At 44.6% G+C, this 14372-nt stretch overlaps 1 protein-coding gene across 1 annotated transcript in view; it reads left to right on the top strand.

The window, feature by feature from the left end:
• Positions 1-438: 438 nt before the first annotated feature.
• LOC114433882 (genetic suppressor element 1-like) overlaps positions 439-14372 on the top strand; it is a 165233-nt gene continuing 151299 nt past the window's right edge. The window contains exon 1 of the mRNA XM_028402643.1: positions 439-3311. Coding sequence (XP_028258444.1) covers positions 798-3311 — 2514 coding nt within the window. The 5' untranslated portion in view covers positions 439-797. The remainder of the gene's footprint in view (positions 3312-14372) is intronic.

Below are 14372 nucleotides of genomic sequence, written 5' to 3' on the forward strand. Positions count from 1 at the left end.
ATTAAGAAACTTTTTAGGAACTTACGTGATTTTTTTTACATAAAAATCACGTGAATGATTCAGTGACGTCACACTCTGCAGCACATTGTGATTTTATTATCGTATCAAAATATTCTGTGCTCATTTTGCATTGAAATGCAAAAAGTCATCTTGTGGTATCATAAAAACTTTTCTCACTCACAGCTCTCCGTGGAGGATAGAGGATTGTTGAAGTTTGGCTTGCAGGTGAAGAAGACCCATGGGGGACTGTTTTTAAAACACACGCCCCCTTCCATGTTTAACTGGATATCCTGTGCATGGTCGCTACTCTGACGCATGGCCAGCTACTGAAGGAGTGTGTGCTCATAATCCCTGCAAAAATTATGAGTGGGGGCTGGCAGGGGGTGGAGGTTTCCTTAGGGGTGTCAGAGCGGGTCCCATGAATTGGGGATGGCGCTGTGTACAGTGTGAGCGAGTTAGCAGCCAAAGTTGCTCAGCGCAGGCAGGAAAGTTTGCTGCAGAGGCGACCCGTGATCCTGTGTCAGTGCAAACATGCGGACCACGGACTTCAATTAACAAGGACCTCTGTGCAGCTTTGTGGACGTTTTCAGTGAATTTAATCAGTGAGCAGTGAACGCGTTGCTGCCTTCGCTGCACGCTGTCGTTTCAATGGACTGTCGTCTATCTTATCACTCAGTGAGTAACTTGGACACAAATTGATTGCATGGTTTCCTGACTTGGAGAAAAAGTGTTTATCACGAGTATGACTTAGCTGTGGACGTTGTGCCATGTAGCCGAGTCTTGGGTGTTTAAAAACAATGAACTCCCCCCGTGACCAGGACCTGGCACCCTTATCTCGGAAACACCGACTCATGGCTGCAGCCATGCCCGGTCAAGACAGCCCATTGCCCGGCAACACGTCGAGGGCTGATCGGAATGGACTAGGGGGACTAGTTCACTGTTTTATATGTGGAAGTGGAGTTACACCAGGGAAGGAATTAAGGCTGCAAGTGACATATCAGAAAGACAGGCTTCCCTTTTTCCCGTTTCTGCAAAATCAGGAGCCAGCACCGGGTGCGTCTGAACTGAGCCCGGATGGACATGCGCTGGTGTGCGCTGTATGCCACTGCTTTCTGACGGAGCAGTGGAACTCCTTCGAGCGGAGCAGGACGCCAATTGAGAAGCGCATGTACTGGTTGAAACGACCCTACCAGTGCGACTCACGGCGGGTCCCACAGGAGTGGAATATATCATATGATCTGGAGAGGAGAATCAGTGTCAGCAGCCAGAACTACGACGGGGGCGCAGAGTCTGATTTCTCATCTTTTTCTGAAAATGAGAACATTTCAGACCAGGAGATGGATTTAGTCGACAGAGCCGGTGTTGGCAAGGACAAGTGTCCGAGGGCATCTGGAAAATCATCAAGAGACAGCAGCAGGAAAAACAATGTCATCAGTATTAAAAACAGCCCAGATTCACAGCGTTCAGTGCGCTACCCGGTGGGTGTTTACGGGACACAGGGATCGCCAAAAGCGGAGAGCGTTCTGCCGGCAAGACGCGGTGCTAAAATTATAAATAATGTCTGTCAATCATCAGAATCTCTGGCAAAGTCCCAAGAGAGATTCCCCCAACGATTCTATGACAACCCCCTGTCTGATACACCTGTCCAAGACAACGGGGTCATTATGCGCAACAGGCGATGGGTGGAAGAAGAGAATGTCAGACGTGTGGAGCCGCGTCAGATCCAGCGTGTTGCCGACAGCAGCTGTGCTCCGTCCAGACATCCATCTCTGCTGTACCGAGGAAGAGGCGAGGGTGGCTCCAAAGCTGCGCTGTCCTCAGCTGGCACCCCTAAATGCCACATAACTGTTCCCAGAGAGAATAACTCTGACAACTCTGATGAAGATGAGATTAACATTACAAGTGATGATGACAGGAACATGTATGACGGCAAAACAGGCTACACAACTAGGCTTAAACCTGCCAAAGACTTTTCAACAAGAAAGAGCCCACTGCAGCACCATGCTAGTCCAGAGGAGTGTGTGTGCTATATCTGTGGAACTGGCCTCAGACGTGATGGCCGTTTTAAAGTCAGTGTCCAAAAACAGGAGAGCACACAGGGCGAGCCATTCTTTCCCTTCCTGTGGCTTCACTCGGCTCCCCGTGGGGCAGTGCCTATCAGTCCAGCAGGTACGACCCTGGTTTGTGGCAGCTGTCACACATCACTTTTGCAGCAGTGGCAGAGCTTCCAGCTGGCTGATGTGCCTGTCCTCCAGCGCCTGTATGTAGTCCCCCTTAACCAGACTCCCAGCACTCTTCATCATTCTCAGTCTACTTCACAAAAAAGAATACCTACAGGGCCTGTGGAGTTCTTACCTGAACCTAAAACCTCCCATGAGGCTTGTTACCTCTGTGGCCAGGAGTGTGGAGAGGATATCAAAGTAGCTTATGCACAAGCTGGGGTTGGCAAATCCCGTGGCATGATGTATTTTCCCTTTATTAACATGTTGCCTTGTCCACCTAATGCTCAGGGGGTAAGAAATGGACGCGTACACTGCTGCCCTCAGTGCCATTTTATCCTGGAGGAGATTTGGGGTGCTTATCGACTCAGCCTCAGTGAAGACCTCATCACCTCTGTCAGCTCCTTCCTGGTCAGGTACCATGCAGCCATATCCACAGACACATCTGGACCGTCCCATTCTCAGACAGGAGGGGCCTCACACTCCAGCAGTTCCATGTCTGTGTGTTACCTGTGTGGAGCTGAACTGGTGGCAGGAGGAGAGTATCAGCTGCATGTCAACCCACCTGGTCGCTGTGGGGAGAGGGAGCCGTTCTTTCCATTTCTCACTGTCCACCCCCCTGCCCCCCGTGCCAAGCCAGTTGATACCACAGGGCTGGTGTCAGCCTGTAAGCTTTGCTACCATGATCTGCATGCTCAGTGGGCACAACATGAGAGCAAAATCATGGGTCCCTCCACCCCTTCTACCTCTGGCTTATCCAGTGGCAACCCACAGCCACCCAGCTCCCCGTGGGCCCGCCAGTACAGCTGTGAGACATTTGTGTGTTTCTTCTGCAGGCAGGAGCAAAGCAGGCAAGGCAGGCTGTGCGCTGTTACTGTGGCCCGACTACCTGTGTTCTTATATGCACCTCGCAGCACAAGCACACTCATGGTGGATGATGATAGGAAGCTGGTGATTGGCTCATGTGTGGAATGTAAAGCAATGGTGCAGGTGGGACAGAGCATGCAGCAGGACAGGGTTCGTTGTGGACCTGGAGCATCAAACAGGGAGAAGAAAGACCCGGAAATAGCATCACCACAGTCTAGACATAAGGTAAGAACAACTCTATGTGACTTAACATGGTTATATTCTTCTGATCACTTTTTTTTACTTAATTAATTCATAAGCTTGGAATTGAAAGCTTCCTGTCAGCTGTTAACTTCCCTTAATCCACAGGGCAGTGCAGACTGCTTTTGCCCTGAGTTGACCTCTCCATCCAATAAAGGGGTCATGGTGCGTTAATATCCTTAAAGTGCTTATTGCAGTATTGTATTCTGTTCTGGGCTGATGACTCAGTGTTTGCCTGTGCATGGCTGGAGACTCAAATATTTTCATCGAAACGTACTTCTGTAAACACCAGAGGAAGACGATGGGGGATCTGATGACCATGTGTTTGCTGTGTATGTGTGTGTGTTTATTTGAGCAAGCCTGACTGAGTGTATCTCACCTAGGGCAGAGCAGTTTGTTTGGGTTTGTGTATGAGGAAATGTATTTCTTTTGACTTAATTTGCTCTTAATTAGAGCTTATTTCCTCTAGAAAGGTCAGCTTCATCACTCTGTCACAGGTTACCTGCAAAGTCAGCCCAGTGAGAATCTCTCAGAGTCCACAATGCTGTATTTCTTTTTTTTTTTTTATCAAATTGAATGCTGCTTTTTATAAAAGCAAAATGTTATTAGTTACTGATACTTTTGAATTTTTATGCCATACGACGGAGATCTTCCATAAGTTGTTTATTCCTCTAGCCCCACATTCTGTCTTGTAAACACACTGTGGCTCCAATTCTTCCCGTATTTGGATGATTTGGCAGTAATGTGTGTTTGAAGACATGCTGTGTTTTGTTATTATTCTAGTGTCTATTCATATTCATGACAAAGTTCTGCATGTTGTAATGAGTAATTCTGGTCAGTGAAGATGTTTGCATAGGTGGTCCAGATGGGCTGGCTCAGAGAACGGTGCTCCTTCGTCTTTCTGTCATCACTCACTTTCTTGCCTTTTTGTAGCCTCTTTTTTTTCTGTCGCCACAGCTTTGTTTTCTTTAAACATAACATAAACATGAAATTTGTTTCCTCCTGTTAAAAAAATTTGATGACAGAATCAATGCTTGCAACACATCGTCAATGGATGGCAAAGTTGCAGTCTGTGAAGCTATAGAAGGAGGACCAGGTCGGGGAGAATGAGAATGGTGATGTGTAAATGAAGACCTCTAGGAGCATTTGGACAGCCAGCTGGCCCCGTGAACAGATCTTTCATGAAAACAAACACTGACTGTCCAGCCATGCAGGACATGTGAAGAACATCTGTGAATGCCATTCACACTCAGCAACCTCAATATGTTGCACACTCACACACCAGCTGTCTGGAGCTGTCCACCTAATTAATCCCTCTGTCCCTTAAAGAAGTGAACTAACACCATCACTATTTTAATCTTTATCATCATGTATCTGTGCGTTCACATGTGAGTTCATCCTCAGATGAGCTCATAACAATCATATGTGAAGGATACTCCTGATATAGAGTGTGAATAAGGAAGGGGCTTCTCTTCCCACCAGGGCTGGGGGATCATGAGAGAGGTGATCAGGGTGTCAGGTGATCATTTTGGACCAGGACTGTTTGCAGGTGGCACAGCCAGTTTTGGCCTGAGTGAGCCAGTGACTTCATGGCAGAGAGAGTGCCAGCGCATGTTTCTGTGGGGAGGGGGTGGTGCAGAAGAGCGGCAGGGGAAACAGGTGCTTTGTCCTCTAGTGTCATGCTGTACACTTGAGAGGGTCTGTCATCACTGGGACTTGGGCTGTCAGGAGGGAGTGCCCATCTGGTTCCCCTTAGCACTATGTGTGCTCTGTGTGGAGGGGGCTGTAGAAACATTAATGCTCACATGCAATATTCTATTCTACTGTAGTTTTTAAATGTGTCCCCAACTTGAATTTAGGTCGGTTTATTGCAAGTAAACATAGGTGTGCATATATGCCACTTTAAAAAAAAAAAGGTGGGGGGATCATGCAGTGCCCTCATTTTCTGCTCGGTGAGATATAAATTAGCACATGTAACAAGATCTGCCACATGGCATTCTTGAAGCCATTAAAAGAAACACACAGATGTGACCATAAACACAAGTGATGGGTGATTATCATGTTCTCTGTTTTGCTTCTGTGTGTTTAATCAGTATGTTGGACATGACCGTTGACGAGTGTGTAAGTATAGACTACCGGCCTGTGACTGGTGAGGGGCGGCTGGTCAGCAGATCCTTCACTTGCACTCTCAGTAAAACACTGATTTGCAGTTTGCAAACTGCATGCAGTTTTATGACACTTTTGGGTCACCCCTGGACGAATACATATTTTGATTGATTTTTAGAGAGCTGGTCTCTCAAAAAATTTTGACAAGGGCTCAATGTTAACTTCAGATACTGATATTTTAGACGAGGTTGTAAGACAGGTCTCATCCTGATAAGTCTTCAGTGTTACACATCACCAAACCTTTATTTATTTGGTGTCATATAGAGCTTTTGTGCCCAGCAGAGGTGTAGTTTCTTTTTCTGACAGACTTTTGGCATCTCGTCTCGCCACAACAGTTATGCTCAACTGCTTCACATTTCAGACAGTGGAAATTGTACATCGGATAGGCTTTGATATCTTTTTATAGCCTTTGTCTGCTTTTATCGTCATTTTTAGATTCTCAGTCACCTGCTTAGAGGAGCAGGTTATTGCTGAATGTTACCACAGGTTTGAAGTCTAAGATTTTATCAGCTCTTCACTTGTCATCAGTGATAACTCTGAATTGTTCACCTGCTAGCCAGTTAATGAGGCTAATTACAGGTTTTACAGGTTTCATACATGCCACAATTTTTACATACATTACATTTAATTGAATATAAAAGTACAATAGTTTGCTCAGCACTGATGAACTTTTTTCCTGCAACTGTCATAGTAATGCCTTCATTGAGGGATAGAATACTTCATTGTGCTTTAAATGATAGAACTTCATTGCAGCAGAGGCCAGGAGGTTGTAGGTATAATTTAGCTATACTACATATATTACAGCTTTAAGGCGTTTTATGGACCCACACACATCTGTGCTATGAAATCCATACAGTATCCTTCAATTAGTGCGTAATTTGTCAGTGAGCTATCGATCTCTTCTTTATGGAAGTATAGTACAACAAATGATAGTGACTTTCAAACCTTTCTCAAAAGGTTCATGTGCATGTGATACTCGGCATGCATTTTGTGGTTTACCACACAAAGATAAAAAAAAAGAACAAGAACAGATGGTTTGTCCCTTACAGTCAAGCATGCAGAAGTGTTAAAAATGGCAATTCACCCAACAGTCTCTAGGGGCTTGCTCCAACTCTGAGTCAGTGTATGTGTGTGTGTCTATGGTGTGGCCTATTATTAATAGTCTGGTGATAATAAATACTACATAACTGAATGCAGATACATAATGCACAAAGTCTTCCTGTACTCAGATGCACTTGCACATGTGATGATTATTGTGCAGATGCCCTGCTGAGTGACTGTATCAAGTAAAGAAGTATTGCCGACCTGCTGGAAGAGCAGACTTGTTTCCGTCACTAAGTCAAATAATGTTGTCACTGTATATATAGGATGGATGTGTGCTACATGTGCTCATGTTTTCATCTTCATATGAGTATAAAAGATTGACTGTGCACTCACTGCACAACTCCATATCCTGTAAAGGAGGTGTTTGCTGTCACAGGAAAAACATGCCGGCATCCAGACAGTGTCGCCAAAGAAGATTTATAGCAGGGTGGGGAAAAAAAAAGAAGTGAATACACAGTTCACTCTACGGATGTAGAGGTGATGATGAAAAGATAGAGAAAGGGTCTACTGTGAGTGAATTATTGGAGGAGGGAGAAGAGAAAATGAGTGGAGGAGGCTGAGAAAAGGTGAGCAGGTAATGGGATTTAAATTACAGCCTGAACAAAACAGAAGTGTCCGTTCTTATTTTTCATCATAGGATATATCATATGCTTTCCACACAGGATGTTTTGCCCAGAAAGGGAATTGTATTAAAAAAGATTTGAGGCATATGAGGTAGTGTGTCCTTACCATGTGTGGGGTTAGTCAAAACCATTCATATTGCATGTGTTGTGTAAAATGTCTGCAGCTGTGTTTCAGTGGTGCAGTCTGACAGACAGCCTTGCGTTTCACAGGGAATCCTCTGGTATTTGAGGGGCTTAATTTCAAAGCTGCTGGAGGTGGGTTTGATTTAGCTTTCAAAGCTTTAATCACTCTCTTCCCGCTAGCCTCACTCAGTGCTGCATTCTTGCCCATATCTGAATGGGGAGATCATGCATGGAGCAGATGAGATGGAGGTGTTCCAGTGTTTCATGTCTTCCCTATTATGTCTTGACCATGTGAAGTTGAATCTACAGTATACCTCTGAGGTGCTGTTCTTGTCTCTAGACCTTGTGTCATAGCTATCTCTTAGCCATACCTGGCCTTCTGCATGCATCCATGCCCTATGGATGAGGTTTGAGACTGCGTGGGTCATTCCAGATGTATGAAGGCATGCATTTGCATGTCCGTCTGTTCAGGGATGACATACATTCTTTTCAATAAACCTTGCTCATCCCCAAACCCCCATGCTGTGCTGTCATTAGTTCAGACCTTTCACTTGGTTGTTTTGGGGTTTTTTGTGTACATTTAAGGTGTCTGTCCGTACAGACATATTTTAGCTAGGTGGTCTGTCGGGAAAAATGCTGTTTAGGCTGCAGGGGATTTATTGTTACAGTACTGTGGTTAGCTACTGGGACAACTGGCAGTGAGGTTAGGTCATGGGACCAGCTCACAGTTGTTTATAAGAATTGGACTTTTATCTTATTTGAATACAAATGTACTTGTAATACTGTGTATTTGTCATTGCATTAGCCATAAATATATTTTCTTGCTTCTAGGTTTGGTTTGTATTTGTGCCTTTTCATTCTCCCCTGCAGACTCATTGTAGCCTCTCTGAACACCTTGGAAGTTCTTCATAATTAACTAACAGATAAGCTTCAGCAACAGGCAGTCAGCTTCTGATGATGTTTCTTATTAGTTTGTCATGTCAGGAATCAGTTATTTATGTAGTTTCATTTCAGGAAGTAAGGGAGAGTGGTTGTCCTGCAATGACTAAAAACAATGGACATCAGGTGAGAATCTGCTGTGTGAGTTGCACAATTGGAAACTTCAGGCTAATGAACATAAAAGTGTAGCTGGTTGTAATTCCTGCAAAATGTTATTGTGTATATAGTGCTTATGAGGCCTGCTTCTCTTGTTATGCTAAAATACAGACAGTTAGTGGTCCAAATGAATTAACACATGGCAAATAAGACCATTTGAAGGGGCTCTAAACCCCTTGCTGTTGAGCAGCCTTATTCTTTCTGCTCAACTGCTTTCTACCTCGGCACTCAGAGGAGTGCTCTGAGACAATGTCTGGGTGGCACAGCTGCTTTGGGGTGTTCTGTTGATGTTTTTGTGATGTTGAGGGGCTGAGAAGAAAGCTGGATTTTGATGGTTTGCTGTGACGTGTCAGACCTTTGGAAGTCTGAGTGCTGTTTGCCGAGTTTTTAGCTGACAGATGAAGAGATGCTGACCTTTTAACCCATGCAGAGCCAAACAGAGAGAGGATATGGACCTGGCTCAGCACTCAGGCACAGGGTCACTAGGGGTCATATGTTGCATTGCAGGGAAAGAAACAATATACTATTGTGTCACACCTGCTTAGCTGTTTAACTTCAATGTTGATGAGGCTTGTAATTCAGCCTAAAAGTTTTCTTAATGCCTGCACTGCCTGGGCATAAGGCTAAACCTTAGTTTAAACAATGTTTAAAAACATCCTTAACCTGTAGCAGCTTGAGAGGCTGATAGAAGAGGAATTAGTGTGTAAGAGCTGAATTGACCTTTCACCTGTAACCAGGCCATCATGTTCGTTCTTTATGCAAGTATATGTTATTTTACTGACAGCTATCACAGCTTTAATAGGTTATTCTTAATATTCTGGCATCTGGTCCTCCACGAAAAGTAACGACCAAAACCATGAACTGGACAGTGTGAAAAGCAGACGTTAAGGTTACTGTCCCCACTGTGAGCTGTTTTCAGCAGTGTTTTTGTCAGTGCCCATTTGGCACCAAAATATGTGAATGCAATGAGCCAGTAAACTAGTTGTCAACTATCAAGCTGGAGTCCTGTGAGAACCAAGTCATGTGAGTAGGAGTAGTGTCAGCGTACATTCGTGTGCATTTGTGTGATGAGCGGCCCGTAGTCTGGTTTAAGTGGGGTATGTGCACTGGAAACTTGCCTGTTTCATTGTTCTGCTTATCTTAATGTCTTTTTTAATTCTTTCTCCTGTGTTTGTACATTATAGCCTGGGTCTATATCCTGGGTCTAGACCCTTTAGTAAATGACATGCATCTGCACAGTAAGGCAGGGTTCTTTGGACTATATGACATGGATATAGTTATTTTATCTACAGGTCTCTGTAGAAGGGATTTTAGATCAGCCTAATGACTATTAAGATGTTAAAACCTTTTTTTCAATATTTTTATTGGGAATTAAAGGGGAAAATTAATTTATAGGCATCCACAGTTTGTTGATGCTGTGGGGGGTTTAAAGACACAGCTTCAGATGAATAGTCAGCATTCTGACAGTGAAGATTGCCACAAAGACAATAGCTGTATTCTGATACCTATAATATACCAAATATTTTAGTATGCCTGAAATATGATTGGTTGTAAAATAGTAGATGCAGTGTACCAAAGGTCCATTACGATGTTTATATGCCAGCAGAAGATGTCATGACAAGACTGAGCTGGAGAGAGACCACAGAGATGGCATGAAGCTATGAAGCTGAACCCTTCTGGTTCTGACAGCACATGGGTCATGGATGACTTTTCTACTGTACATGCACTCTATAGTAAATTCTCTTCTACTGTCACACTGGAGCCTGGCCTGGTGTGGCATGAGGCTGCTGTGGAAGAGTGGTTAAGTTGTAAAGGCTGTCATGCTGTCCTAGCGAGGAGTCTGGGCTTTACAGTAGTAAACCTGGTTTGACTGTGGTAATTATAGAGGAGAGAGTGTAATGTAACTATAGCTCAGCCCTCTCTGCCAGCTGCCCTCTGGCTGTAACACACATTCACCCACAGTCGCGTTTAAATGCATGCATTCACAGACTTGCACTTACAGACACACGGTGTAATCTTTATCATCATTTACATACAGAACAGCTGCAAGCGTGTGTGAGTGTGTGTGCTTGTGCACACGTATGTCTGCCAGGTGGTTGGGAGCACTGACAGGTGTTTGCTCTTGTGCTGGCAAATGCAGCTGGATTGTGCCACAGCTGTGTCTGTGTGTGTGCGTACGGTTCTGCACCTGGATGCAACTGGCATGTGCAGCAGCACAGTAGCTAATAGCAGACCTATTTCCTTCTCCAGACATTTAACATGTATAGCTCTCAGCTGACAGGATATTATTCACTGCTTTTCAGTGCTTCATTGACTTGTCTTTTACACCTCCCAAATGTTGCTGTAGGTCTGTAAATATGATTCGTTCTGTGCTCTTTCCCTTCTATTCCTGCTCAGCCAGCTAATATTGGAGTGAAGAGAGGGGAAGACTCAACCTCACCATGCTGTCAGGACAACTGGAGATGTCAGTTGGGGCCTACACTGACTTCCATAGTGGACTAAATTTACCACACACACTCAGCATACAGACAACAACCGGCTCCGACCAACCAGCCGCTAGACTGCCTCACTTCGTTCTGTCAGCCAACCAAAGGAGAGATGAAGATCACTGGTTGTCTTGGGGGAGCTTATTTTGGCTGAAGAGGGCCTTCCCTTCTTAGATTACCCCCTCCTCCTGCAAGCATCCCCAAGTTTGTGTCCCTGACATCTTCCACCCCCACTGCCCCGCCACCATGCTGTCCAGCCACCTGGTCTCTCACATACTCAGCTTGTCCTGCCAGCTCCAGGACAGCTGGGGAGAAGGAGACAGAGAGGGAGATTTGGACTGAGCCTCCCATGAAGCCAGAGACTGTGGTGCCTCTGGAAGAATGCAGACTATACAGTAGCCGTGACACATTTAGTATTCAGAGTCTCTACATCATTTGCCAAAAGTAGATCTCCAGGTTTGAGGGACTGCACAATGGTGGCTGATGTCATATACTTGGTATAAGAATTGTTGGTTTTGAAAATTCTCTGTAGTTCAGTATGTGACATGTTAATACTGTTTGGCCTGAGGTGTAGTTGCTTTAGTAATTCAAGAGCATCATGCTGAGAAAGACAGGTGATGTAAACTGTAACTGCAAGGCCACGGATGGACAGATACACACACATGAACGCACACACAGTCCATAGTCAGGAGCTACTTTGTGAATAGTTTCCATGGTTAAATTTCCACCACACTGACATGACCAGGCTGTGAGTCAGAAATAAACTGATATAGTTTCTACATCTGTGTGACGGATAGATACCACAGATACTTCCAGTAGGCTTGTCATTATTTATTTGCTGCTTTTTGCTTGCTGTCCCTTCCAAGTATGCCATTCACACTGTTGAAATGGTATTAATATAGATTTCATGGGGCTGTTTACCACTGCTGGTTATGTCTAGGACTTACTGAAAGCATGCCAAAACTAATCCGAGGCCATGAGGCTAGCAGTAGGCTAACACACAACCTGTCAGTTTGGTCAGTGGCATTGCCCAAATGGTCAAGAGTTGTGTGTAATCTGGACCAATATACAGAGTCAATGTGCAGAGCATAGCCTCAAGGCCACAGCCAGAGTGGTTCACCAATAGAACCTGTCAAAATGAGCTTCTTGGGGTACAGCTACAAGATCTGCTGGCAAGGTGTTAGTGGCACAATACTATAGTACTGAACATGACTTAAAAATGTTCGAAGGGAGTTATACCTTATTGAATACAAGAATGAGATGTGGAAGCCAAGGGTTTCCTCCTCCAAAATCTTCCCCATTATAAAATGCTTATGTTGTTATGAAAGCCCACAGACATAGGGGTTCTAGATGTTTTTATATTCCTCTCTTCTACAGGGGGCTGTAAAAATAGCACTTGGCTCGAATTAGGTGTCAGAGGTCTACTTCTGTCTCTCTGTTTTTCTCTTTCTTCTTTTCCCAGCTGTGTCTTCTGTCCATCTCTCTCCTTCTCTCTCCTGTCCCCCATCACCTCAGCCATCCTCATCCTTGCTTTCTCCAAACCCCCCTTTTCCTATTTTTGCCCATTTTTCCTCTCTTCTCTCCTCTCCCCCCTCCTCTTCATCTCTCCCTGTGGTATTAGCAGGGCCACATGTTGCTGGCCTCTCCTGGTGGTGTGAGCCCCATGGCAGGCCCTGGCTCCAGGCTGACGCGTAGCTCAGTGTGTGTGTGTATGTGTGTGGATGAGAGGGAGGACTGTAATGTGTTCCTGCATGCCTAACAGTGACTGTGTGCGTGTGTGTGTGTGAGGCCGCTAACACAGTAACCTGATAGTGGTGCGGCTGAGCAGTACAGAGCGGAGCAGTGCTGTGATTTATCCCGCGGGCCCAGCAGATGGCTGCAACAGGAGTTTGTTTAAGTTTGCTTCAGAGCTGGGCAAGCGGCCAGGAGCACAGAGAAGGCCTGCCAGAAAAATGTTCACTGACTCTGGATGCCTAACCGCACTACTCCCCCTCTCCTCTCCTTTCTGCCTCCTCCTAACCCCTCACAGCCCCCTCAGTCCAACACACACACAGACACACATGCTCTCGCAGACTTTCTGTCGCTACTCTCCTTTTACCCCTCTCTAATTTCTCTCTTTCCTCCCATCTGCTTCACACACATGCTTGCATACATCTGCACACTCTCACGCACATATACACACTCACATTAGTTTGTGCATGCTTCTCTGTTCTGTTGGCAACATCTTTGGTGTAGACATGATCTCACACCGCAGAAGGGGGCATTAAAGACTGAGGAGGTGTCCATTCTTGTGGGGGTCCTCTGAACACAACCATATGACCGACACTGCATTTCACACACAGAGACATGGATGTTTCAGAGCATAAACACTAAGAGAGATGCACATGCACAGCCATGCACCATGTGCAAACATAGCAGTATGTATTTTAATGTCTGAGCATTGCCTTCTTCTTTCTAGCCCTCTACAAAGGGGATGACAAGTCAGGTCATACTGGGGTCACCCAGGTGATAGCTCCTGACCTCCTTCTTCACACATCAGCTTCCCTTTTTCTGCTTTATCACTCTCTGCTCCTTTGCTTATCCTTTCCTCTTATACGCATGGGGTTCAGCAACATGATGAGAAGTTCACTATGACTACATCAGGTGAAGCAGCAGGCAGACATCTTTAGTTTACCGATGATGATTATGATCTACTGCAAGGCCATATCAGCATCTTGTTCTTAGCCACCGGTATTTGATATTTTAGCTGCATTCCTAAATGTTATTTTATTGCTAAATGTTTTTTTCTCACTATATTTTGCCCAATCACATGACTCTTCCATAGTTTTCAGTGCCTTCAGTTGGTATGAAGGTAGATGTTATGGTCTGAATCTGCATAAACAGACTGTTAAAGGAGAGGTTATCATTGTGTGTCTAAATGTATGAGTATGTGTATGTATGTATGACTGATTGTTAAAGCTGTCAGGAACATTGTGCTTTGGCACCGATCCTTATCTCCTCCAAACATAAGTCATTGGGACTGCCTGTTGTTTCTTCAGGTCAGAGGCACACAGTGGAGTGTTATCTGTGTTATGTAACCCTGTACTAGAGTGTTAATGATAATCCTGACAAGCTTTAGTTCCCAGAGGTACAGCTGCACATGCTTTATTGAATCCTGGCTTCCATACTTATTTTCCTATTATATTGGTAGACAGAATTATAATGTGTGTGGCCTTCAACTACAAGGCAGTTAAATCACCAAGATTATACAGTAATAGATTTCACTAAGATATATAATCAGATCACACAATCAACATCACAAAAAAAACAAGTCAGATTAATAGTAGGTTTATTCTGTAGTTTGTAATAATAACCAGTGTAGATTATTAGACAGATTTATACAAATGAGGGAGGTATTACATTGACTTTAATGATTACAATTTTTCATACATGCCTTGTACTCCTCTAAA

Source organism: Parambassis ranga, chromosome 3, assembly GCF_900634625.1.
Source record: "Parambassis ranga chromosome 3, fParRan2.1, whole genome shotgun sequence".
Classification (NCBI taxonomy): Eukaryota; Metazoa; Chordata; class Actinopteri; family Ambassidae; genus Parambassis; species Parambassis ranga.